The sequence below is a fragment of the Colletotrichum lupini genome, chromosome 1 (genome assembly GCF_023278565.1).
Source record: "Colletotrichum lupini chromosome 1, complete sequence".
In the NCBI taxonomy this organism is placed as follows: domain Eukaryota; kingdom Fungi; phylum Ascomycota; class Sordariomycetes; order Glomerellales; family Glomerellaceae; genus Colletotrichum; species Colletotrichum lupini.
In genome coordinates this window covers 784,342-808,934 of record NC_064672.1, presented here as the reverse complement: position 1 = coordinate 808,934, position 24,593 = coordinate 784,342, and the positions used below count along the sequence as shown (strand labels likewise).

Genomic DNA, 24,593 nt, shown 5'->3' with positions numbered 1-24,593 from the left:
GATGCCAAACCAGATTTCAAAGCACACTCGTCATACAAACTCCAGGCCAGTCTTCGTCCATAGTGTCATCATGTCTATCGTATCCTTCTCCTTTGCGCTCCGCCAAAGGTCGTGGTAAATCACCAAGTGGATGAGCTTCTCGTTCTCAATTTGGGTTGATTTTCTCCGAGGGAGTAAACGGCTTACTCGGCCGAGACAGACATGGGGGCATGTCTCTGCTCCGGAGCCTGGGGAAGGCGGATTCGGTACTTGTGCGAGCCGAGATCGTCTTCGTCGTCCTCGTCCCACAAGACCTGGACCTTGGCACGCCTCAAGATGGAGAACTGCTGGGCGATTGCAATGACAGCCTCAAGCACACTGTGATTTTCTTGTCAGCGGCGAATCCAGAGAAACAGGCCTGGCAAACATTGGAAGACAAACTTACCCAACAATGATGGCAACGACCGCAATGCCAACGTGGTCCTCGTAGTGCCAGCAGTACGGTTCACCAGCAGCAATGACACCAGACGTGAAAGAAACAGCCGCAAACGTGATATCGAGAGCAGTATAGAGCCAGCCCAAAGCCCTCCTCTTCTTCTTATCATCACCGTCGAACCACCTACGCATCCCACCGTGGCTCTCCTCGTCGTCATCACCACCGCCATCACCGCGACGTCCACGGCGGCCAAAGATACACTTGACGCATCCGAGGTCGACGATGACTGGCTTATTCCGGTCACTCCGCTTGTGCCCGCCCTGCGCCAAGAGCGCGAACGTGAGCCATAGCAGCTGCAGGGTAGCCAGGAAGATGAAGACCTTGGAGAGGCTCTCGTACCGCCTCCGGCCGTCCCACTCGAGGATGACGAGGGTGAGGCTGAGGGCGACGGCGATGAAGCGCAGGAGAGCGACGGAGTTGATGATGAATTTGAGGAATACCAGGGGTGAATACGTGCCCGAGCCGCCGCCGTTGTGGGATGAGGCGGATGAGTGGTGGGACGTAGGGGTCAGTGGGCGGAAGACGACGTTGGGGTTCAACGGTCTGTTTTCCGGAGGGGAGGAGGCCATTGTTTTGAGGGACCCTAGGAACTTGGTGGAGGGGAGGTCGTATACTATATCGTGGGGTGGGTAGTGGTATGTGTTGTCTGTGTAGGACAGTGCTTGCTTATCCGAGTAGACAGGCATCGAGAGGTTTCATCCGACGGTGGGAGGTGAGGGAGAGGCTATTATATACGAGACTGAGTCGTGCCCCATCTCACGAATGGAAAGAGGCAGCAGGTAAGCAATGCGGTGTTTGTGTGCGTTTGTGTGCGTTTGTGTGTGTGTGTGTAGTGAAAAGTGAGAGAGATACTTTGGGTTCAGTATTGGACTCAAGGGAAGAGGAGACCAGAATCAGAACCAGAGCATGCAGACAGACCCATATCCGAGAGAGATAGTAGGATGGACACCCGTCAACGTGAGTACGCCTTGGAATCTCACGCGCACCCAGCTTGGCTCCCATCCCTCGAGCCAACAGACACTCCCCCTTCCGCACTCTTCACCAATGGCAACAAAGGGTCCCGAGAGCCGCGGAGGCACGCCCCGGCTTCGCCATGCGGGATCTCCAAGTCGTTCATCCACTGACGTTGTCCGGAATTCGGGTGCCTGGAGGTCCACTTTGACCTAGTGACACACCAACGTCAAACCACCCCCGCCTCACGAGGGGAAGCTTATAATTGGCCGGCCGGACGAACTGGGTGTAAAGAAACGCCCAGCGGCGGCGCGATTCGGATTTTTTCTTTGGAGAAGGATTGACATGTATCAGTTGTTTTGGTGTCGTTGGGGTCTGGTTTAGGCTTTGATGTGGTTACGGTTACGGTGGTGATCGTCGCGAATCTTACCAAAGTCCCGTCTTCGGGGGTGCTGGGCACGCTGAGGTACGCGTAGGCTAGTGGCTTGCTGGAGGAACGTCGAAAGGGATTGTATTAGCCTCATTCAAGTCTCATCAGACCATGGGTTCGTATTCATAGAAGTATTTTGGAATATACTACTGTTGTACCGGTCGAATTGCAGCCGTCTTAGCATTACCTCACAACTGCTTGAAGTCGAACATCGACATGTCAAGAAGCACCTCATGATCAAACATTCTTCTACTAGGTAGTTGAGCTGTACACTGTCTACATGCACCAAGTAGGTAGTCTCAGCATGGATGTAACAAGAATTCTATCCTGTCAACGTCGAAATTTCCAAAGGGATATCGTCTTCGCCCAGAATTCGTCCAATATTATTCGCTCTCTCGAACGCCCGATTGACAATGCTAACCAAGATATGCTGTCAGTCAAGCCGATGCTCCACCATTCAGACTTTGAACACAGCAGTACCGGGCGACGGCTATGCAGGTTTCAGGACAGTTGCTTAATGCTGGTGCCTGCTCGGAAGCATCCGAGGCTCTCGAAGCCGGGCCCAGACTTGCCAAGTTGACGCAAGCAAGCGCCATTCCTTCCAACAACAACCACCACCTCGTCTGTCAGTCTAGCTGAATCAACGACGACCCGTCACACGATAGCTCCCAGTTTCGATCGATACTTTCCATCCGTCGTTGACGAGGGCGGCAATAACGCCCTGTCTCAGTCGCGACACACCTCCGGCACTATGGAGGCCACGGCCTGTAACGATTGTGAAGCCTTCGGCCGCCTTTCTTGCTCGGTACTCGCCGAGGCCATTCCACCAGTCCCAAACGCGCTCACGAGCGATTCGGACGCCGTCCGCAACTTCAACGCCGTGGAGATCGATCGACTTTCCTGAACTAGTGCTGGAAACGTGTATATCGGCCGCGACGCTCTTTGCCTTGGCGAAACTGCGCGCCTCCTCGCGTCCACGATCTGCATAGTATCCTGCTGCCTGCCTGTACAAATGTCCCTTTTTGTACACTTGGCCGGCAGTCGTATAAGAGTGACTGCTGGCCTCGCGGTACATGCCAGCTGTGTCCATGGCCTGCTGATAAGTGCGGGGTCCTGACGAGGGGCTGTTCAGGAGAACTGGGCTGTTCAGGGGCCGCCCAATGGGCAACATGAGTGACGTTTTTGGCGAGGCAACCTTTTGCCAGCCATCGGACGAGCCCTCCAGCTCTTCCGTCGTCAAAGGCGCTAGCTTGTAGTTGATGTCCAGGCGTTTGGCGGGCAACTTGCCATAGTAACGATTCAGCAACGTAGCAACCTCCTCTGTCCACTGATGGTCGCTACGTGTGACTTCGTCGAGGGGAGACAAGTACTGTTCGGGAATGTGTCGGAATTGCTTCTTGAGTTCCTGAATGTACTGCTTCCGGTGCTCGTCTTCGCCAGTCCAGGCACCTACACCTTGCTTAACAAAACGATCGAGAAACTCTATGATGGTCAGTTCTGTTGAGCCTTTCCGCGCATCAAAGACGTCCGAGACTTCATCGAACGGCAGATCGAGCTTCTCCACGATGAACAGGATCTTCTCAACTCCTGAGCAATGTCAGTTGATGCTTTCTGTAGCCATTCCGCTTTACTCACGTTCATTTTCATCAATGACAGGCGAAGTTTCATTGATGCTACTTGAGCTGGACGACAGGTCCGTACGAAGATCTTTTCGTTTCTTCCCCTTGGCTTTCTTTTTCCCGGACGCCTTTTGGGACAGCCCCGAATCCGCGAAGCCATCGATGCCCTTTGGCCTCTCGCCGATGGACTCAAGATACTGAATGTTCAACAAGGTCTCCAGGGCGGCTTGGAAGTCGCCCTTGGCTTTCTTGAGCGCGAAGCTCACATCATGCGGCTTCAGGTCTGAGAACATATCCTGCAGCTGCAAGAGTTTCTCTTGATCCGAGTCGCCGTCAAAGGTTGCTATACGGGGGACGTCATAATCCGGTTCAGATGGAGGCGGGCTCGTCAGCCTGGTTCCAGAGGAATCCGAGTCCCTCGGCTGAAGCCCCTCCGAGACCGTGGAGCTGTCTCGCGCATCGACTCCCCCATCACCGGAGCTGATGGTGTCCGGGACACCGCTGGCATTGAATCCGCTCGCTTCTTCGACCAGCACATTCTGCTCTATGCTCTGCAGCATCCCGCGAACGTCGGTGAGCTGGCTCGCATCTTCAAGATCTATTTCGCTCGCGATTGCGATAACGACAGTAGGATCTAGTAGGGGAAATTCCGCCTACACGAACGTCATCAGTATACACCTTGGCTTCAACCCCTCAAATGGCTTCTGCTCGTGACGCGTTTTCATGCCGCCTCTTCTTCTCTCAAAAATGGTGATGTTCTCATGAAATATCAAGGGAAAATGCAGAAGTGCCATCGAGTAAAGAGTCGCTCACCACTAAGTCATCTAGGGTTGGTGTAGCCATTGATCAAGTTGAGAACCTTCAGGGTTCGAGATATCGTTGTGAAATAGTCCAAAGCTCACTAGTCATGCTGGAAGGGAAAGCTGCAAAAAGGTATTTTGCTACCAAGTCTCTGGTCGTAAGAACAACCAGAAGGCCAAGCCGATCAAGTGAATCAGACAAGCAACAGTAGTTGCAAGCAAGAACCGAAATTAGTTGCGTAGCGACAGTCGAATGCGCGAGTAGCCGCGTAGCAAACAAACGAGCAGACGACGCAATGGTGGTGATGACGCAGGCGGGGCGCTTTTTGGTGGTGGTAGTGGATGTTGGTTTCTGTAAAGGAGAGTCTTTGGCGCTAGGGTGCTCAAATGCTAACGAGTGCTCGATGAATCATGTGGCCGCCAGTCTAAAGCGCGCATGTCCTAGTCCAAGTCTTGTCAAAAAGCAAATCAATGACTCTGATCATGTCTGTCATCCGGGCTAGGATCGACCGCGCCTCACGTTGAAAAGACGTTGCTTGTCTACTCCGATCGGGATGTGGCTTTGCGGCTGAGGTCATCAGAGACACGTGCACAGCGGAAGAAGATGTGGCTGACTCGTGGCTGAGGAAAGCGGAAGCGAAGCATAGGGTCATGTGGCTGGTGCAGAAACATTCCACCATCCGGGTACCCCACCATCTTCGGACATTCGGTGCAGCGAACATCCTCGATACGTACCTCCACAGATGACTTCATCCCCTCCAAACCGTGGCACGACATCAGTGGCCCGTCTTTGGGATAAGCACGAGCTAGCGGTTCCCTTCCCGAAGCCGGATCGCTGTAACTCTCATCAACTAAAAGGCGTCAACGGGGTCCGGTTGGCTCCGGCTTGATCAGCTACCAGGAACGGCACTCCGCGGAACAGCAGGATGCTCCATATCTGCGTCAATCAAGCTAGCGGCTAATGTATTACTCGGCGACTCTGGCACTTGGAGGTGGGAAGCGGGATGCGATGCTCCATCCTTGTTTCACGGCTTGCGTTGTTGACTGAGGCGCCTCTCACGTTACCGCATGAAAACCTGCCGATATGCAATCAGCTGTGTACCTCCGTATAGACGGCATGGCAGGACGATGGTTCCGCCGTGTATTGTCAGTCAAATACCGAAATAAGAAAAAGCTCAGTCATGTCGCTGCTCCATCTCGACACTTCAGTCAACTTTGCCCAAGGTAGCTCACCTGCATTAGCACCGCATGTATAAGCACTCACCTCACCTTGTCCGCATTCGTCCAAGGCAAGGCAAGGCAGGGTTGCATGGTCAAAGGCAGGGATGAACTACATCGGTCGACCGAGCATCCCGATAGCTAGGATTGAAGAGAAAAGGCGTCCCAGCCTCGCGTCGAAGAAAACCGTGACAGCGCGAGCTTCAGAGACCCAAGAAGAATACGGTCTGCCCATCATTGCTGACAATCAAGAGCGGGAGGGGCTTGCTGCCATTTTGCCGTGGCAAGAGAAACCTCGAGATCCATACACCAACGACGCCTCCTGTTTGATAGACTTCCTTGCCTCTCCGGCTACTGCGGCGTGGTTCGTGGGCTCGAAAGGCCTAGGCGCAAATCTGTTGCATGGTCGTGCCCGGTGTTCCCATACGAGGGAGGTCCCGGCGCCTCTGCACCCCAGCGCATCAACCTTACTTTTTGTTTCCGACACAAACTCGACACAAATCTATATAAGCTTGTTCCCGGACTCCTCATCCGCCTGCGCTGCCAAATAATGGCACCCTCAACGGCTTCTACCCATCGTGACATTGGGCCTGAAGTCGACTTGATACCGAGATCTGAACCCGAAAACGGACCTGATTCCGAAGCAACGGCCTACACCGTCCACAGCCGCTCCATTATGAGTTCCGAAACACGCAAGAAGTTTATCAACTATCCTCTCCCGATCCCGGGGTAAGTTGTTCTGTGCTTTGTAAAGCTGAGTGGTGGAAGTTTGTTGTCTCGTTCATGATGCGCATATCGCCTCCAATAAGCATACTTGGGGTCTTGGGACTTGTCACAACAGATCGGTAACTGACGCAATTAGACCGCCCATTCCATACAAGAATGTCAGGAAGAGCAATCCGCCTCTCAGAGGTTGGCTCTTGGTCATAGCGGCTTGGGCGTAAGTTCTTCGACGCAGCAACTCTTACTCTTATTCTCCCTCGCAATCACTCACACACATCAGGATGGAATGTCTATGGTTTATCAGATCGTTCATCTGGAGCAATGCGGGCTTTGGAAGTCTGAGAAAGATACGCAAGCATATTGAAGATGCTGAACCTCGATACGACCCAACCGTCCTGCCACTACCAACGGACGAAGCCAAAGACCCGGCGGTTCTCCACCGTGAAAGCGCAGTCAAGGCGAAACCACACCCCTTGAAATACTACTCCGTAAACGACTATCATGAGATGTACCTTTCAGGTGTAGTCACGCCGCTTGCTGTGGCCCGCGCTATTCTCCCCTTGATTCGGCGCGATACGAACCCACCCGGCGAGCACTCCATCGCGTGGTTTGATACCAAAGTCTCACAGGTGTTGGCCGCTGCCGAGGCATCTACCAAGCGATATAAGGAGGGGCGGTCTCTGGGTCCTTTAGACGGTGTGCCGACGGCAGTCAAAGACGAATATGAAATCGACGGATACCGAACTTGCCTTGGGTCTAGGAACGATTATACGACCCCAGCGGCGCCGGGCCAGTCAATTACCAGCTGGTGTGTTAAGAAGCTGGAAGATGCCGGCGCTGTCGTGCTCGGAAAGCTGTCGATGCACGAATTTGGACTTGGTGAGCCTCTAGTTTCCAAACGCCTGGGGCCTCTCAAGCTAACCTGGTGTAGATACGACTGGAAACAATCCCATCTACGGAACACCGCGAAACCCCTACAACCGTGGCTATTACACCGGTGGGAGCTCATCGGGAGCTGGTTATGCAGTTGCGACTGGTCTAGTTCCTGTGGCCCTCGGTAGCGACGGCGGCGGCAGCATTCGCATTCCCTCTTCCATGTGCGGCGTCTACGGTCTGAAGCCAACCCACGGCCGCATCTCTTTTCACCCATGCCCAAATCACAGCAACAGCTGCGCTGTCAATGGCCCCATAGCCGCTGATATCGAGTCTCTGGCGACCTACTTTGAGACCATCGGCGCGCCGCACCCCGACTCTCAGTTCATCCAGGCATCTCCCTTTATCCTGTCACCCAGCGAGAAGCGCGGAAAGGTCCTTGGTATCCCCGAGGCGTGGTTTGCACAGGCAGACCCGGCTATCCAGCGCATGTGCCGTACCATGATCGCGAAGCTCGTCACTCACCACGGCTACGTCACCGTCCCCATCGACATTCCCTTCCTCGTCGAGGGCCAATTCGCCCACGCCATGACAGTCCTCACCGACGGCGCGACACTCCTGCCGGAAACCAAGAACCTGACGCCCGCGAACCGCATCCTCCTCGCCATCGGGCGCGTCACCTCCGCCATGGACTACCTCCTCGCACAGAAACTCCGCGGCCTCCTCATGCAGCACCTGGCCCACCTCTGGCGCATGTACCCGGGCATGATCATCGTCACGCCCACGACCTCGTGTGCGGGATGGCCCATCATGCACGAGGGCGAGCTCACCCACGGCGTGAGCGACGGCGATCGCACCATCAGGTCGATGGAGTACGTCTGGATGGGTAACTTTTGCGGGCTCCCCGGCGTCACGATGCCAGCGGGCTACGTGGTGCCGCACGACCAGCTCGGCGCCGGTGGCGAGGCCGGGGGCGAGGCCGGGGGCGACACCGTCGGCAAGGTGCCCATCGGGCTCATGGGCATGGGCGAGTGGACGGACGAGCATAGCCTGCTCGAATTCGGGCTCGACGCCGAGGAGCTGTTTGCGAAGGAGAGGTGCAGGCCGCCCAACTGGATCGACGTCATTCAGCGGGCCAAGGACGACATGGCTAAGAATGGGGAGGACAGCTTGATAGACCTTTAGAGTATGATATCCCCACAGACAACGCGCGAGAGCAATGCAAATCGATCAAGACTACCCTACCAATTCAAAATCAAGGACGCGGCTTTGCGCATGATGAACTAGCTTACTGAAAGCACCACAGGTTCTCATCTACACTTGGAGAAGGAGGCTGAGCTGAGCTGAGCTCAAAAAATCCGGGTCCTGCTTCGTTGTCAAACGACGTTCAAGCATTTGAAGCAGGGGTACCCCGTCCCCCCATACCCGGCATTTACAAAGGCATTTTGGTGATCCTTTTCCGTTGGCAGCACCCACTTCCTTGCGTAGATCAATGCGTTCATCGTCATATCACGAAGCTCGGTGGAGAGAAGAGAGGGGAAAGGACCCGAGCTAGCGGGACGACAGCAGGTGACTGCCAACGTTGACGAAATCCAAGACAGGCCGAGGCAGGTCTGTTGTAAATGGACGAGAAGCGACTTTTTTTTTTTTTTTTTTTTTTTTTTTTTTGCATATTCGCAGAGGAACCTCGAGGGCAGTACCAGAAAAGGAAATAAGCATTTTCGAACCTGATGAAGGCGCGGGCCGCATGACAATCCCAACCTAAGCTTTTTTGTTCCTCTCGGAAGGGGAAGCTGTTGCTTGCACCGCCCCTTGTGCCAAGATGATCGAACGCCGTTCTAGACCGCTCCAACTGTAGTTGCAGGTTAGACTGTTCGCATCTTTGGTGTTGTTTGTATTTAACTTTCGAGACGGAAGTTCATGCTGGACAGAGCACGGGCAGTGGGAGATATGAGAGTGGTATGCGAGAAGAACAGATGCATATGCGGCCGGCTTTTGGGTGGTGTCAGTGCGATGACACGAGAGCTTGATATGCAAAGGTCGCGGGCGGTGTGTATAGGGTTTTCACATCTATGGGCCTGGCTCTCCATTATCTCACTTGGCTCGTTATGTTTGAAAGTGTGTTTATGATGGTGTATTCCGTAGAGAAGAAGGAGCATGTCCTCATGTAGTCGCTATCTAGCTAACCTGTGTATTACACGGTGATCTTCACAGCCAGGCTCCTCGAGGCTCCGAGGATTCGTCAAGTTTCAGTCAATGATTGTTGGCACGTGACCCAGATATTCTATCTTTAAGGAACTACTGTGAGATACGATGGTTCCTTTGGATGAGAAGCGTGTTGGTGAGTTCGTCTGAGTGATGGCAGCTCTCAGCCCCTTCAAGCGGTAGGTATTTGAGATGTAGCTGACCGTGGTAAAAAGATGTCGATCAGTCTTATCTACCTCGGGCTTGGTGCGCTTTATTTTCTACCCAGTCACTCCGGTTCCAATCTCCTCTTTGACATCGAAAGTGACTGAACGGAAACCAATCTATAAAGAGCTGATGAGCCTTGTCCTCGCGTCACTTGTGAGACCATATTCATTCTCTTTGGCCCCTACCTCAGGCAGAAGATCTTGACCGTCCTTTGGGCATCAAACTCACACGTCACCAAGGTGCTTGGTCTATACAGACCCAAATACTCCCACGGCACCCATAGGCCGTATACAAAAGCCACGATGTCGCCCATCCCACCCCTTCAGCCTTTCAACTCCTCACTCCACGTGACCAAGCGAAACTTACTACACCACCACAGCATCCTGCCCGGTTCCTGCCTTGACTTCTTCTATCCAGTCCATTGAGAATCTCTCATCCGCCACCAGTCACACATTTGGTCTGGTGGTTTGGAGAAATCCTAAGAAATACCTCGATGGTGGGGGGCGCAGGTTCAAAGCGGGCCTCTCAACTACATTACCATTTTTTTCGCCCTTTCTCTTAGTGCTTGATTGCGATTATAATCGATCCATCTTACTTAGAAGTAGATTTGGGCTCTTGGTCATTTAACCACTGCCATCTCTACTAAGCTTTAAAGTAGCAAGAGGCTTTGAGAGTAGTCTTTCTCCCATTCGAAGTACCCCCCTTTCCATGTAGACTTCCATCATGTTAGAGGAGCTCTTCTACTACAGTCTGAAACTGTTCTAGATTGTCCTGATGAGCTTGTCTGCTTAACGTATGCAGCCTTCATGTCAACTGGAATATAACGAATTCCCTTTGTCACATATATCTACTAACGCAGAGAAGGCAGGATGAGATGCTCATTGACGTACTGCAGTGACCTACGCTCAAGTATGACACACTCAATAACAAATCTTTTGCCGCTCTATTTCGACATTGTCTTCACAAATAGTCCCATGGTCCTCATCCCCTATCTGAGGTGAGAGCTCCCAAAGAGGCTTTGAACCAAACGCAATTGAGAATCACGACCTCAAAAGTGAGCGATTGACGACTAAGAAGGGGAACGTCTACTAGGACCGTCTCAGCCTTAAACTCCAAGGGACCCCACCCTGGTCTAAATGCAACGCCAGCTGGCTGTTAGCCGCACGCGATCTGCTCTAGACCTCAGACCATGTAAGCACAGCTCTGACGTAGGCACCCGGGAGTGCTAGGTAAGGTACTAAGGTAATCATGATCCCACGGCATCTTCAGCACTGATGCAGGTTCTAGCGCCGAACGAGCTGCAAAGTGCACATCGCAGCGCGTCAGAAAACGAAGCAGCCCAGACAAAGTGTCACAAGCACGACAACGTAGGTACGGACAGACTTGACAGACATCAGCTGCAGGGCCGTTGAAATCTCATTCCCGGGCCACGGCGGGGGTGCTACGGCATACGACGATGTTAAGTCGGAATCGCATTGCTCGTCCCCGAGGTTGACCGCAGCCGAAGCCGGGCTTCTCGGACGGACATACGGAAGCCTTTCCCCATGAAACCATTACCGATAGGTTGCGATGGGAAAAGGTGCCTTTTTGCGGGAACTGAGAGCACGAGTTGTTGAATATCGCCCCCCCCCCCCCCCCCCCCCCCTTCCCCTCCTCCATCATGAGGTCTGCGACGTTTCCCAACAAAATGCAGGAGAGCCAACCGGTTGAGGTGAGGGGTCAGGTCGCCTTGGAGGTACGGCAGAGAGATAATTAGCTGCCCTGACCCGTTTACTCCAAATTCGCCTCTCTTGACGTAAGATAGCGTCCCAGCTTCTGGTTTTCTTCATCCTGCCAGGTCTTGTGCCACTGTACGCCCTGAGCTTTCTTTAGTAGTCGGTTGTCTGCAGCTCAGCTACCCCCCGCATTCTGGCGCCGAATAGGTTAAACAACCTAACGATCTAATCTTTGCTGGATACCAGAGATCCCCCCATCGCACCACGGCTGGGGAATCGTACGTTGATACAAGTGGGTAGACGCTTCCTATTCCCTTGGCCGGTTGCAGAGCAGCAGAGCGTATAGCAAAGAACCAAGAAGAAAGAAAGGAGAAGTCAAAAGTGGAATATCGCACCGGAAGGGAAAAAAGAAGAGGGGCGTCTGGGGACAACCTAAGACTGGATGATATCGCGGGCTTGGCCGACGTAGTGGGGAACCACCCCCGGCCTCCACAGGCGCATACCACTCCCATTCCCCTGCTGCCCTGCTCTCTCTCTTTCGCCCGGGCTCTCCAGAAATACATCCCTCCCAATTTTTGGTCACCTCACATCTCGCAGTCGTTGTCAGCGGCTTTCTTCTCTCACACTGCTGTCGCCAGTCGCACCACCACCACCAGAGCAGGCGCGCCTTACCAATTGCCTCTAAGCACAATTCTACTCTGTCGTTCGCTTCCTCCCATCACCAAACCCATCTGGCAGCTCGTGAATGCCAGCGCACGAAACCGAAGCTCGCTCCGCCCAAGGTAGCCCTCTTATCGCTACTGCCGCCCTGCTGCACCCGAAGGTTCCACACCACACACCACCACCGAGGATGAAAGTCTAAGGGAGTGGCGCAATAGTTGGCGAGATTTTCACCAAGAGACCTTTCTCACCTCACTCCATTCCGAAAACACTTCGTCCTACTCTGATATCGCATATCGACTTCTCGCCGCCATGCCTGACCACGCTGGAACGGCCGTCGCCGCGCCGCCCCAGAGCGGCTCCAACCCGACCCCTCCCAAGGAGCTATACCCCATGGTCAACTGGAAGTATGACCTCTTCCTCTGGGTCTTGGGCGTGCTGGTCGACCTCTTCTTCCGCGAGGTTCACCCTCGTGGCTCCTGGAAAGTCCCCAAGTCGGGTCCTGTTCTCTTCGTCGCCGCTCCGCACGCCAACCAGGTCAGTTTTCTTGTCTTTTTTTTCCTTCCTCACCCCCCTTGTCGAAGCAAAGCCCCCCTGTCATTGTCACATGCTAACGCCTGCAATCTCTGCACACAGTTCGTCGATGCTCTCATCCTCCAGCGCACCCTCCGACACGAGGCCGGTCGTCGAGTCTCCCTCCTCATTGCGCAAAAGTCTGTCCATGGCTTCATCGGCTGGGGTTCGCGTCAGGTCGGCTCCGTCCCCGTCGGACGCGCCCAAGACGCTGCCAAGCCCGGCGCCGGCGTCATCTATCTGCCCGACCCTATCAACGATCCTACACTCATCCGCGGCGTTGGCACCAAGTTTGGCCAAGGAGAGGGCGAGGTACACGGCATGCTGTTCTTGCCCTCTGCCAAGAAGCAGACCGGCGCCAGCATCGACATTGCACAGATTATCGGACCCGAGGAAATTCGCATAAAGCGCCCGTTCAAGGGCAAGCTGTCGCTTGAGCAGCTTACCGGACGCGATGATATTGACGAGAATGGCAACTTCATCAACAAGGACCTCAAGGGATGCAGCCCCGGCTTTAAGGGAACCAAGTACAAGCTCGCCCCGCACATCGATCAGACCAAGGTGTACGAGGCCGTCTTTGACCGTCTGAGGTCAGGTGGCTGCGTAGGCATCTTCCCCGAGGGAGGTAGCCATGACCGCACTGAGCTGCTTCCCCTGAAGGCCGGTGTTGCCATTATGGCACTTGGCGCCCTCGCCGAGTCCCCCGACTGTGGTCTGACGATTGTGCCCGTTGGCATGAACTATTTCCACGCCCACAAGTTCCGCAGTCGCGCCGTCGTCGAGTTCGGTCCTCCTTTCGAAGTTCCCCGGCACTTGGTCGAGATGTACAAGAACAACCAGAGACGCGAGGCCATCGGCCAGCTCCTCGACAGCGTATACCAGGCTTTGAGCGCCGTCACCGTCTCTACCCCCGACTACGATACCCTGATGATGCTTCAAGCTGCTCGACGTCTGTATAACCCCACCGGAAAGAAGCTGCCTCTGCCTGTCGTCATTGAACTAAACCGCAGACTCGCCATGGGCTACGAAAAGTACAAGGATGACGCCCGGGTCGTCCATGTGATTAAGTCTGTCAAGCAATACAACAAGGAGCTACGCTACGTCAACCTGCGCGACCACCAGGTCCAGTACGGCAAGATGTCCATCCCCAAGGTCATCTTCCTGTTGTTCTACCGCGTTGCCAAGCTCCTTGTTCTGCTTATCGGCGTACTGCCCGGTCTTATTCTCTTCGCCCCTGTTTTCGCCGCATCCAAGGCCATTAGCGTTCGTAAGGCGAAGCAGGCTTTGGCTGGCTCGACGGTAAAGGTTCAGGGACGCGACGTTATGGCTACATGGAAACTTTTGGTCGCCATCTTCCTCGCCCCGACTCTATACCACTTTTACTCGGCCATTGTCACCTACAAGGTCTGGCAGGATCATCTCTGGGGTCGCGTTCCTGAATGGGTACCCTGGTGGACGACATACTTGGTCATGTGGCCCCTCATGGTGGGTATTACATTTGCTGCGCTGCGGTTTGGCGAGGTTGGCATGGACATCTTCAAGTCTCTGAGGCCTTTGGTCCTCTGTCTGAACCCCGCCTCAAGCTACAACATCCAGCAGCTGCGTGCGAAGCGCGTTGACCTTAGCTCCCAAGTGACGGATCTCATCAACACGCTTGGACCCGAGATGTTCCCCGACTTCGAGAAGACCCGTCTAGTGGCAGACCCGTACAAGGCCGACGGATACTCCCGACCGCGCACACCGCCGGCGCGCCGCGATAGTGACGCATCCAGCGCCTATGATGCCGCGACGCCGCCGTCCATCTCTAGAAGACAAACCCAGCAGTCGAGCCGCGCGATGCCCCGCAACGAATCGTACAGCAACATTGGCGGCGTCGGCATCTTCTCCACGCGGCCACCTTCCCGGTCTCGGAGTCGGAGCAGCAGCAGCGGAGGCGGGCTCGGGTCGGGCGGGTTCCACATCAGCGGGTTCACGACTCTGGACTCTGCGGGTGGGTTTGACGAGGCTAGCAAAAAGATTCGCGAGGCGATGAAGCTTCGTCGGAGAAAGAGCGGGGATCACAAGATGGAGCTGGGCGCGGACGAGAGCGAGGATGAGGAGTACAACGAGGCGCGCAAGAAGAACACATGATGTTACAAGAACAGAGACGCAAAGCAACAGACGCAATAAGCTCTGAGAGAGAAAGAGAAAGCGAGATGTTGGAGTTGTGGAGACGGGGGGGTTGGGCGCAAGGTGATTCCAATCAAAGGGTACCGTACGGTACGTATAGACAGCGTTTTAATAGTTTCAATATGGATTCCCATTTTTTGTGTCTTTGCGAATCAGCGCCGGCCCAATTTCTGCGTCTTACCTCACAGAGTGCTCTGTACGGAGAACCTAAGAGTGTACGGATACGGATGCTTCGTCTGAACGTTGGAGTGGATTCGCGGGACTGGGGCAAATGCGCAGCCAATGACGGCGATTACAATGTTGACCGCCGCATCTCTTATCTCCGTCCGGCCGGTACGGATCAAGGTACCTTGCTGGGAGGTGTGGGAGGCCGCAGGATCTGATAACTCAAAAGGCCCCCCTCCCCTCCCTTTTCCCCCTCCACGGTGACGCTAGGTTAGGTATTCGAGACAAAAATTCGCACGCGTGGCTTTTTGTCGAACCGGCTATTCCGTGCCGCTGCCGGCCGGAGTTTTCAGGACGTACTGCGTATTGTCCGCGGACCCGTGCCTTTGGCGAGGCCGAGCGAGGGGGGAATCTCGGTGATACGAGCACTCGTTGGGGAAGGCAAGCAAATCACTGCGTCGCTTTTGTAGGGTTACAATTTTGTACATTAATAAGGACGCGCGCGGGACCACGGCGGAGACTGGGGGATATAACTCCAGCAAAGGGCGGGTGCCTTGTTGGTCAGCTTTTGACATTTTGGTCTTTAACGAGAGACTGTATTGGTTCAGTTTTCGGCCCACGGAGCTTGCGGCGCGCCGGTTGAGTGTTGCCGTCCTGAATCCCACCTTTTCTCCCCTCCAACATTCCATTCCCGATTCCTGACCACCTCGTCATTGTTTCCCACACCTTTGTTAGGTCCGAGGGGGAAAAAAAAAAAAGGAGCCAAACTCCAAATACCCCACATCCCGCCACCTTTCCGACGGGTGGGCCGAACGACTCTACTCCGTGTACTCCGTATTGCTTTCCTTTCCGAACCGGTCTTCAGCCCTTTAGTTGTAGACCTTGCCCCTCTTCTCCAGACGACTTCCACCCCTCCAAAGCTACAATTCTCCTCGTTTCCTTTCTTTCTACTACGGTGTAGGAGAGTCGCATTCATATTTCGCCCTTGCTTTCCCGCAATCGCTTCTCAATTTGTTTTTAGAGGAGCACCGAACAAGAAGGCAACCATGACGTCCGCATTCAAGTCCTTCGTCACGGGCGCCAAAAAGTTCGCCCTGGGCACCGCCCACGGCGTATCGGCCCTCGACCTCTTCCCCAAGACGGACCCGGCCGTCGACGGCGAGGACTGCGAGCACGACTGCGAGAGCTGCCACGTCAAGTACCCCAAGGGCTTCAAGATTGACGAGGGCGACGAGCTATATGGCATGGTCAAGGGGTGGAGCACGCACGCGCTCGTGGCGACGGGGAAGAGCGATTGGGTGAGGGACGTTGCGGACGAGAAGGGGAGCGTGATGGAGGCTATCGGGAGGGCTGCGGCGCCGAGTAATGGGGTAAGTAGCTCTGAGCTCCGAGAAGAAGACGACGACGAAGGAAGGGGATAGGTTTTCGCTAACGAAGGTGCGACGAAACAGAAACTCATGCTCTCGGCCTCCAACATCCCCACACCGAACCACTCGAGCGATTACACCGAACCCACGACCGTCCTCCTCCTCCCGGCTTTCGTCATCATCGACCACGTCACCCCGAAAAGCGTGCCGGAGCTCATTACCGAGTTCGTAGACAAGGCGCCGACGAACACCTCCCCGCTCGCGCCGCTCGCCCTTCCGACCTCCGTCCCCGTAGCATCGACAAACGGCAACGGCACCGACGCGAGCGCGGCCGCGCCGAGCATACCCCCCGAGATCTCCCGCCGCCCGTGCCCGCACAGCGCGCTGATCCTCCTCTGCTCGCAAAAGACGCGCGACGCCCGCTGCGGACAGTCCGCGCCGCTGCTGCGCAAGGAGCTGGAGCGCCACCTCCGGCCCCTGGGGCTCTTCCGCGACATGGACGACGAGAGGCCCGGCGGGGTGGGGATCTACTTTATCTCGCACGTCGGCGGGCACAAGTACAGCGCCAACGTGATGGTGTACCGCCGGCCCGACGCCTTTGGGCTGGACGAGGCGGAGCGCGTCAGGGAGGGAGGGGAGTTGGTGCCCGAGGCGAGGACGGCGGCCGCGCTGCCGGAGACGGAGGATGTGGGTGCCGCGCAGTGTATCTGGCTTGCGCGGATCAAGCCTGAGGATTGCGAGAATTTGGTAAAGTATACGGTTTTGCAGGGCAAGGTTGTGAAGCCTGAGACGCAGTTGAGGGGTGGATTTGATAGGGCCAAGGGGATAATGAGCTGGTGAAGTATTGTGGTTGTGCGCTTTTTCTTTTTGCTCTTCTCAGAGACGGCTTTGGGCGCATCCGTGGGGGATTCATGATCAGGGCCATTGGGATACAGGTCTGGGGGGCGTTGGAGGGTACGGCACATAGAGGAAGACCGGACGGTATTTGGTAGACAAGAGCGTTCGATAGACGAGGGTTTGAGCTTTGCAGAATGGGGTGCGAGTGCCAATATACCTACCTATCATGCTTACAACCTTATGAGAGGATTCGAGCTTTGGAGCGCGGAACAGGAGAATGTCTAGATGTAAGCCAGCTGCGCAGACGATGTGGAGGTGGCCAACTCGAAATTACACAACCAAGGTAAATAGTGTCTTCCTCAGACGGTGTTTGAGATTGCACAATTAGATGTGAGCTTTAGTTCAACAAATGAGGTACACCATGGCCGTTGCACAGCAAACCGAGTCTCCGCACAATGACCGAGTCGACCGGAGTAGGGCTCCACTTCTACCGGCCCGCCCCGCACCCTCCAAAAAAACCAGTGACGAGACTGGCAGACCCCCCCGAGCTGCAGGCGCGTTAGGCTGGGCCGCGATAAGATACGAGGGGAGCAGCGCAACGGGGAACAGACCCGCCCGCCGTGGTCACCCAGACAACAGCGCTAGCGTAAACAATCCCCACGACCGCTCCTTCGTGGGTGCCCAGTACTACCGCCCTTCAGCTCACCGACACGACCATCCCATCCAGTCCCGTCCCAATCCCCCCAATCAATCTTTCTTATTGCACAACGACGACCAGAAACAGAAAAACAATTGCAATCTCGGGACGTAGCCTGGCGTTGAGCCATCTCCCCTCCCCAGCTTTGCATTTGCCGCCCTTTTTTTTTTTTTTTCTTTCCGTCGTCACCAAGTCTCTCAAACATGGTGTGAGCAGGAAGAGACACAATTCCGTATAGCTGTCGGGGTTCCTCTCGCCTTTATCCAACATCCACCAAGCATTGGAATTACATCACCCGCCCCTCCCGTTATTCTGGCCGTCTCTTCTTCATTCTTCTTCAGAGCAAGCTTCAGTATTCCCGCCCAGCATTCCACACGAAGGAGGGGGGATAGCATTGTTTTCCCGTCCATCCATACCAGCAACAACCCTGTCTCGAACCGTGTTGTTTCCCGCCCCCATTTCCCCTCTCCTCGACAATGGGCTCCGCCGCCGAAGGAGATAACAATGGAGGAGGCCGCCCCAGGTCTTCGGTCCTCAAGAGCTTCATCCACCGCCGTAACCAGTCCGAGGGCTCTGCGCTCTTCACCTCGCCGCCCTCCGTCCAGGTCACCACCACGCCCGCCCAACACATCTCGGCCGCCTACGCACAGCTCGAGGGCAGGATGCCGCCTCCTCCTCCCATCCGCACCGAAGGTCTGGGGGCCCTCGGCGAGCTGAACAACCACTCGTCGCCCCGCAAACAACAACCGGTAGCAGACAGCAACCGAGACCGATCGCGCTCGCCGACCAAGTCCGCCTTTAGCAACATGTCCTTCAAGTCCTTGGCCAAGGAGGCCCGAAAATCACGCGACGTCTCCCCCGAGAAACCCAAAAAGACGAAATCGAGCACGAACCTGGCCGGCTTCCTGTCTCGACCCCGATCGACCATGTCCCTGAACAAGACCACGAAGGAGGAGGAGGAGCGACGCCAGGCTAAGGACAAGGAGAACCGCACACCCCCGAGCTCGACGTCGAGCGCCGACATGACGGGTGGTCCGGCGCCGCCCATCTACGCACAATTCTGCAGTCAGGACCTCGGGAGCAATGGGCTGCGTGGAAAGGCGTCTTTCGACGCCGGTAGTGGACGTTATGGAAGCGACGCCTCGAGCGACCTGTCCAAGAAGCAGAGACCAAAGTCATACCACCCCTCCACCGCCATCTCCGAGCACAAATCTACATCGGACCTACGCAGCAGGCCAAAGATGGACGGCCGCGAACCTTCTGCTTCGGAGAGAATCAAAAGCAAGGTCCAACGTCCCAAGCTCTTCACAGCCTTTTCCGCCGCTGGGTCTAGCACGAAGTCCAAGGCCTCGGATTCCGCCGACAGGCCCATCGACCCTAAAGCGATCGACCAGCACCTCGAGGCCATGCTCGATCGGCGCAACATCCCCGAGAATCAGCGCTACAAGATGCGCAGCCTGGCAGATACAATCAAGATGGAGTTCATCCGACAGGACTGGGCGGAAATGGCGGCCAAAGAGCAGGCGGGCGTCGCTGACACCACTGCCGAGCCCACCTCTGCGGCGACTGGAGGCTCTGATAAAGAGGAGACACAATCCAAGCGCTCCCGCGGGAGGAGCTTCACCCTGTCGCGAAAAAAGGACCCCAAGGAGCCCGCGTCCCCGACGAAAAAGTCAAAGGGCGAGAATACCTCCATCGGTCGTCATTTCCGGAGCAAGTCTACCGAGAGTGTGGTGAGCGAGCGGCCCGTTTCGGCGAGCTCGACGGGGAGCAACGGCATTCTTTCTAAGATCAAGTTCGGCCAGGGGCCGGGAGACTACGTTTCGTATCTGCGCAAAGTGCAGAAGCCGGAGTTGGTCGAGGTTGGGAAGCTGCACAAGCTGCGGCTTCTTCTGCGTAACGAGACGGTCTCGTGGACCGAGGACTTTATTAAGCAAGGCGGCATGGAGGAGATTGTCGGCCTCTTGAAACGCATTCTCGCTATTGAGTGGAGGTAGGCTGTGATTTCTTCAAGGGCGGCAAACTGCAAATACTAACGGAACAACAGAGAGGAACACGACGATGCCCTTCTCCACGAAAACTTATTATGCTTGAAGGCTTTGTGCACCACAGCGCTGGCCTTGCAATATCTCCACTCCATTCACGAGGACTTGTTTCCCAAGCTCCTCCATATGCTGTTCGACCCCGAGAAGAAGGGTCCCAGCGAGTTTACTACACGCAACATCATCACGTCAGTGTTATTTACATACATTGAGTCAGCCACGCCCATGGAGCGCATTGCGCGCGCGCAAAAGGTGCTCTCCTTCTTGCGCAACCCCCAGCCCAAGGAAGAGGAGAGGCCGCTCGGCTTCGTGCTGGAGATGCGCAAAGACCGGCCGTACACGGTCTGGAACAAGGAGGTCGTCAGCGTCACCAAGGAGGTCTTTTGGATCTTTCTACACCACCTCAACGTCATTGCCCTGCCGTCCGAGATGTCGACCAAGGGCGGCGCGCCGCTCGGCACAATCACAAACGGCGCGTCTTCCTTCCAAGACCCGCACGCCTTTATGCATCGGCACTTCCCCTCGGAGCGCCCCCCCGTTCCGGCGGCCCCCTACGTCGGCGGCGTGGAGTGGGACGCGACGAACTACCTCGCCTCGCACCTGGACCTCATGAACGCCATCATCGCCTGCACGCCGACGGCGGCGCAGCGCAACAACCTGCGCAACGACCTCCGGATTTCCGGGTGGGAGAAGGTGCTGGGCGGCAGTCTGCGGCTGTGCAAAGAAAAGTTTTACGGCTGCGTGCACGAGGCGCTGCGGTGCTGGGTCGCGGCGGCGACGGAGGACGGGTGGGATTCGAGGGATGTGCGGTACGGGCCGCCGCCCGAGTCGCGGAGCGCGAGCCCGAAGAAGACGCAGAAGGCGCAGAAGCCCGTTGACGCGGCGCCCAAGATTGAGATTCCGAAATTGGATTTTGGGCTTGATAATCATCGGGTTACGCCTGTGAAGGAGAGGGGCGTTTGGCTTTCGTGAGGGGCGTGCGCATCGTGAGCATCATGAGTACCCATGAGCTTGTGGAAAGATGGAGACTATTGTACATCAAGCGACGGGAAGGGGTCGAAGCAACAGCATGGGGAAAGGTTCCAGCGGCACGATCTTTCGACATGGTCGAGCTCGTTTGGGTCTTTTCTCAGTGTCAGTATCCCGCGTACACACATCACACGTTGGAGATTATCAACGCAGGCGAGGGCCGAAGCAGGAAGAAGACGATGAGAAGAAGGCGGAAGAAGGAGACGAGGAGAGGTTCGCGGAAGCTCTGGGGGCGCTGTCTCATTTCCTTGTGGGATTTTTTTTTACTATCATTTTTTCCTTTTCGGGGTTTGGATCTCTGGGAGAGGAGGAGTTGTGTTTTTTGTTTTTTTCCCCTCCTTTTCATGTGTGGGTTTCCTTCCTTGCATGGGGATGGGATCACGAGGGGGAGAGCAGAGAGAGGAGAGGGAGAGAGAGAGGGTGAGAGAAGGTGTCCTGGGTATACATGCACATACGCACAAACAGAGTGAGAATGAGAGAGACGAGGGGAGAGAGGTGGGAGAGTGAGAGGGGGGAGACACATCATGCTGCCTAATGCTTCTCATGAAGGGCAACGTTTATGAATTGATGATCATCATACATAGAAAAAGCCGTTATTTTCTTGTGCTGTAGCCTGTCCGTTTGTCTTTTTTTTTTTTTTCTTCATTAATGAGGGAATGGGGAAAAGAAGGGAATTCAAAGGGACCGAGTCGAATCGAATGTTTCTGAATGTGGTCTTTTGCCTTTTAAGCGGTGGCTTTCCCTCCGGGCCTTGACGAGATCTGGACTGTGAGGGAAATCATACGGTGCCGGTACGTGGTTTGACTCGTGCGGTACGCGGCGATATGGCCCTGCGTGCTTTGTTTTACTATAGCGATTTCGAATCCTGAAGAAACGATGTGATGCGGGATTCGTGGGGCAAGTTTGCGCTGTTTGTGGAGGGCAGGCTGGAGCCTCTTTACTTCTACCTCATGTGGTGGTTCTTGTTTCTCTCGGCTTTACAGGCGCGAAAAAGATCGACCTTGAACGGGATCAGGCTTTCCCAGGGGAGTTACTCGACGCGGTACAGCTGCTCAACTACGCGGTCCCCCCAAGCACGCTCTCAACTCCAACATGGTGATTTTCGGTACACATCTGTGTATCTGTTTTCAGAATTGGGTTCTATGTGCTCTGGGCATCCGGCAAGTAGAACGTGAGGTAAGGTAAGGTAGGTGGTTGACACCCCCCTCTCATCAGATAGACAGACTACCCTAGGCGATGCCCTTTTCCCAGGGTCTTGTGAGGTTTCAACATTTTAGCAGCCCTCTTAGGGGCAAGCATCTGCAACTTGTATCATTTGCGAGTCGTAGTATGATAAGACCTGGGCCTCCCCTCCGTCGATAAAGATTCCAATCCCGTTCTGTGGAAGGGGGAAAAGATGACCTGTTCAACTTGAATTCCGACAGAAGCCTAACCGGGCTTGAACCTTTCATCAGAAGAGATACCGAATTATCCGTGAATGTTCTATACGCACTCCGTCTTCCGTGCGCAGGGCAAAGTCAAAGGTGAGTGAGGCAAGAGAGAAGAGGAGGGGGAAACGATAGAGGCCGGGGGCGGTCAGCATGAGCCGAGGGCACGGATGTCAGACAAAGTCGTCGGGCCTCAAAATGGCAGACGAGTTTCTTGGAAGACTCGGAGATGACGGGGGTCAACACATTTGCACAAATTGCCCGACAGCCAGCCCTTTTCCTTTCCCGCGGGCCGCTGGTGGGTAGATCAGAGTGCGGTGACGGTTCATGATTCGTAAAGGAGCGCCAAGGGTCGAGTCCTATAGGAAGAAGTTACGGATTAGTTCTGACAGTGATGGTGGTGGTGGCTCGCTTGAAGGACCCTTGCGGTCGTCAGTATCAGTGCGTTGGAGTCGCAAGGGATTTGTGACGAGAAGATGGGTTATGCATTGCATAGGTAGCTCCCACCCCAATGGACGCCTCCATTCCCCCTAATCCACGTCCTTGGATAACGACATTGTCCCACGAATGAGTACCACCCCACAGTGAGAGGACCCAAGCGTTTGCCGTAAAGTCACGATGTAGGACTGGGTGTCTTCATGTGAGCGAGGCACCTCTGCCGACGCAGCAGATGATTTGCAACCCGCAGAATCTCATCGTCCAGTCGAGCCCGAAAGTTCCCGGCAAGGCATGGTCATAACCTTCCAACTGTATTTAGAGATTGCTCCGGTGCGCCTTAAAGGCATCAAAAACGGATGTACCATTCAGCACGTCCGCCTTGACCTTGTCGTCGGCAGCTGTGAGCTTGGGGAGGAGCTCTAGGACCTTGTCGACTTGATCCCTGGGGATGACGACAACCCCATTCACCGGATCAGCGAAAACGAGATCGCCAGGGTTGACAACCGTGCCATCGACATTGATAGGTACTTCGACTGCCCAAGGGGTGCTCTCTGCCCCTGCGCCAACCGTGGAGAGTCCCCTTGACCAGACCTAAGAAGGTTCAGCGACCGGTGAGATGATTAGGGGACTTGGAGAAGATTCCAAAGGACCCGGGTGGTTTATTCGACTCACCGGTAGACCCGTACTGGTTAGTTCGTCCAGATCCCTGGCGCGACCTACTACTACGATCGCCTTCGCTTGCCGAACCTTCATCCTCACAGCCATGATTCCTCCGCAGACGGCATTCTTCTGCCCGTCGGGCTGTCTGATGATCACGATGGTACCAGGCTGGGTGATATCAGCCCAGTGCGTGTTTTTGGGAATGTTCGCCGCGGGCGAATCCAACGTTTCGCCCTTCCGAGCGAAGAGTATCGTGGATGCTGGTGCTATGGTGATGGGAGCATCTGCGGGGTTCGGTTGGCCCAGCAGTTGCAGATCAGGCAGGAAGCCAGCCCCGGGTACTTTGAGCTTCACGAGTGCATCTGAAATGTCACAAGCGGTGAAAGTTTGAAGAGCTGCAATTCGTTCGTCGTGCGTGCTGGTCATGATAGCGTTAAGCGACTAATCGACAGTGGAATGAGTTGTGAGATTTTGGTTCCTTGTACAGAGACAAGTTAGGGGGCGATGTTTTTGTAGCAATCACGGAACCTCGGTTGTAAGTGATGATGTTGAAGCCAAAGATATTTTGTACGGATGTATCAGACAGTAGCTCGCATTATCTTGGTTACTAGAGGTCAAACATTCGACGCAGCTAGGGCCCGGGTGAAGTTGGATGCTCGGGAGCCGCCGTGGGACAGCCCCTCCAATCACATGCCGTCCCAGATGGAGGAGGGTGGGCTTTGCAGGAATGCACGTTGGAGGCTTGTGCTTGGTGGGGGACCTCATGGAGCATCTGCGCGCAGCATCCGTACGCGGTGCGGTAAGGCACTCTCGGTATGTAGTGTACACTACCGTGTAGGCTGGAACGGCTGCGGTGCCACCTTGGCAGTTGCGCAGAGTCAGACGCTGTGTGGCCTTCTAGACGTTTCCAAGATTGCATTTTCCGCAGAGACGTCTGTTGATGCAGCAGCGTTGTAATTTGTTGCTCACAAGAACGAGAAGGCGGAAACAGACCGCGGGCCCAGATTATTGCGAAAGGCGCGATACCGGTCTGGTTGAACAGCCCATCTACCGGGTCCAGGGAACACGGGCGGATTAAGAGCCTATATGGGTGTGGGCAGGAATCTGATAGTGAGACTGGTGGAGTTGAGGTGCAGCAGTCGCAAGTAATGCCTGCCGGAGAATGAAGGGACCTAGAACCGTTGGATTCATTGGCTGACTGTTGCCATTGGCCGGCTATATCTCCGCCTCTCGCTCACACGTCGAACCAGTCTTGTCGCCAGTGTGCGCAGACGGCGGTCGTATCTATCGCTGGTGGTGAGACAGGAGGAGCA

At 55.3% G+C, this 24,593-nt stretch overlaps 9 protein-coding genes across 9 annotated transcripts; 6 read left to right on the top strand and 3 right to left on the bottom strand.

Moving 5' to 3' along the window:
- Positions 1-182: 182 nt before the first annotated feature.
- CLUP02_00258 (uncharacterized protein) lies at positions 183-1,161 on the bottom strand (the record flags this gene model as incomplete). The annotated part of the gene is made up of 2 exons (XM_049279310.1): positions 183-357; positions 425-1,161. The coding sequence occupies 2 exons, from the start codon at positions 1,159-1,161 to the stop codon at positions 183-185; spliced, it is 912 nt and encodes a 303-aa protein (XP_049135267.1).
- Positions 1,162-1,368: 207 nt separating this feature from the next.
- CLUP02_00257 (smr domain-containing protein) lies at positions 1,369-5,394 on the bottom strand (the record flags this gene model as incomplete). Its single annotated transcript, XM_049279309.1, has 14 exons — positions 1,369-1,638; positions 1,710-1,914; positions 2,049-2,132; positions 2,192-2,272; positions 2,337-2,454; positions 2,517-3,443; positions 3,492-4,128; positions 4,289-4,299; positions 4,378-4,675; positions 4,796-4,843; positions 4,891-5,110; positions 5,142-5,204; positions 5,262-5,351; positions 5,390-5,394. 14 exons carry the CDS (start codon positions 5,392-5,394, stop codon positions 1,369-1,371), a joined length of 3,057 nt encoding a protein of 1,018 aa, XP_049135266.1.
- A 62-nt stretch (positions 5,395-5,456) lies between these two features.
- On the top strand, positions 5,457-8,274 carry CLUP02_00256 (amidase; the record flags this gene model as incomplete). The annotated part of the gene is made up of 6 exons (XM_049279308.1): positions 5,457-5,525; positions 5,595-5,773; positions 5,827-6,222; positions 6,335-6,433; positions 6,497-7,095; positions 7,148-8,274. The coding sequence occupies 6 exons, from the start codon at positions 5,457-5,459 to the stop codon at positions 8,272-8,274; spliced, it is 2,469 nt and encodes an 822-aa protein (XP_049135265.1).
- Positions 8,275-11,161: 2,887 nt separating this feature from the next.
- On the top strand, positions 11,162-14,579 carry CLUP02_00255 (acyltransferase; the record flags this gene model as incomplete). Its single annotated transcript, XM_049279307.1, has 5 exons — positions 11,162-11,212; positions 11,517-11,818; positions 11,878-11,998; positions 12,066-12,413; positions 12,513-14,579. 5 exons carry the CDS (start codon positions 11,162-11,164, stop codon positions 14,577-14,579), a joined length of 2,889 nt encoding a protein of 962 aa, XP_049135264.1.
- A 161-nt stretch (positions 14,580-14,740) lies between these two features.
- Positions 14,741-15,485, top strand: CLUP02_00254 (uncharacterized protein; the record flags this gene model as incomplete). The annotated part of the gene is made up of 3 exons (XM_049279306.1): positions 14,741-14,980; positions 15,054-15,151; positions 15,254-15,485. 3 exons carry the CDS (start codon positions 14,741-14,743, stop codon positions 15,483-15,485), a joined length of 570 nt encoding a protein of 189 aa, XP_049135263.1.
- Positions 15,486-15,829: 344 nt separating this feature from the next.
- On the top strand, positions 15,830-16,990 carry CLUP02_00253 (uncharacterized protein; the record flags this gene model as incomplete). The annotated part of the gene is made up of 2 exons (XM_049279305.1): positions 15,830-16,153; positions 16,235-16,990. The coding sequence occupies 2 exons, from the start codon at positions 15,830-15,832 to the stop codon at positions 16,988-16,990; spliced, it is 1,080 nt and encodes a 359-aa protein (XP_049135262.1).
- A 191-nt stretch (positions 16,991-17,181) lies between these two features.
- Positions 17,182-18,076, top strand: CLUP02_00252 (uncharacterized protein; the record flags this gene model as incomplete). The annotated part of the gene is made up of 4 exons (XM_049279304.1): positions 17,182-17,274; positions 17,339-17,377; positions 17,424-17,718; positions 17,898-18,076. 4 exons carry the CDS (start codon positions 17,182-17,184, stop codon positions 18,074-18,076), a joined length of 606 nt encoding a protein of 201 aa, XP_049135261.1.
- An 84-nt stretch (positions 18,077-18,160) lies between these two features.
- On the top strand, positions 18,161-20,698 carry CLUP02_00251 (GTPase binding protein Rid1; the record flags this gene model as incomplete). The annotated part of the gene is made up of 2 exons (XM_049279303.1): positions 18,161-19,677; positions 19,732-20,698. 2 exons carry the CDS (start codon positions 18,161-18,163, stop codon positions 20,696-20,698), a joined length of 2,484 nt encoding a protein of 827 aa, XP_049135260.1.
- A 2,237-nt stretch (positions 20,699-22,935) lies between these two features.
- Positions 22,936-23,706, bottom strand: CLUP02_00250 (DlpA domain-containing protein; the record flags this gene model as incomplete). Its single annotated transcript, XM_049279302.1, has 2 exons — positions 22,936-23,211; positions 23,293-23,706. 2 exons carry the CDS (start codon positions 23,704-23,706, stop codon positions 22,936-22,938), a joined length of 690 nt encoding a protein of 229 aa, XP_049135259.1.
- Positions 23,707-24,593: the final 887 nt, after the last annotated feature.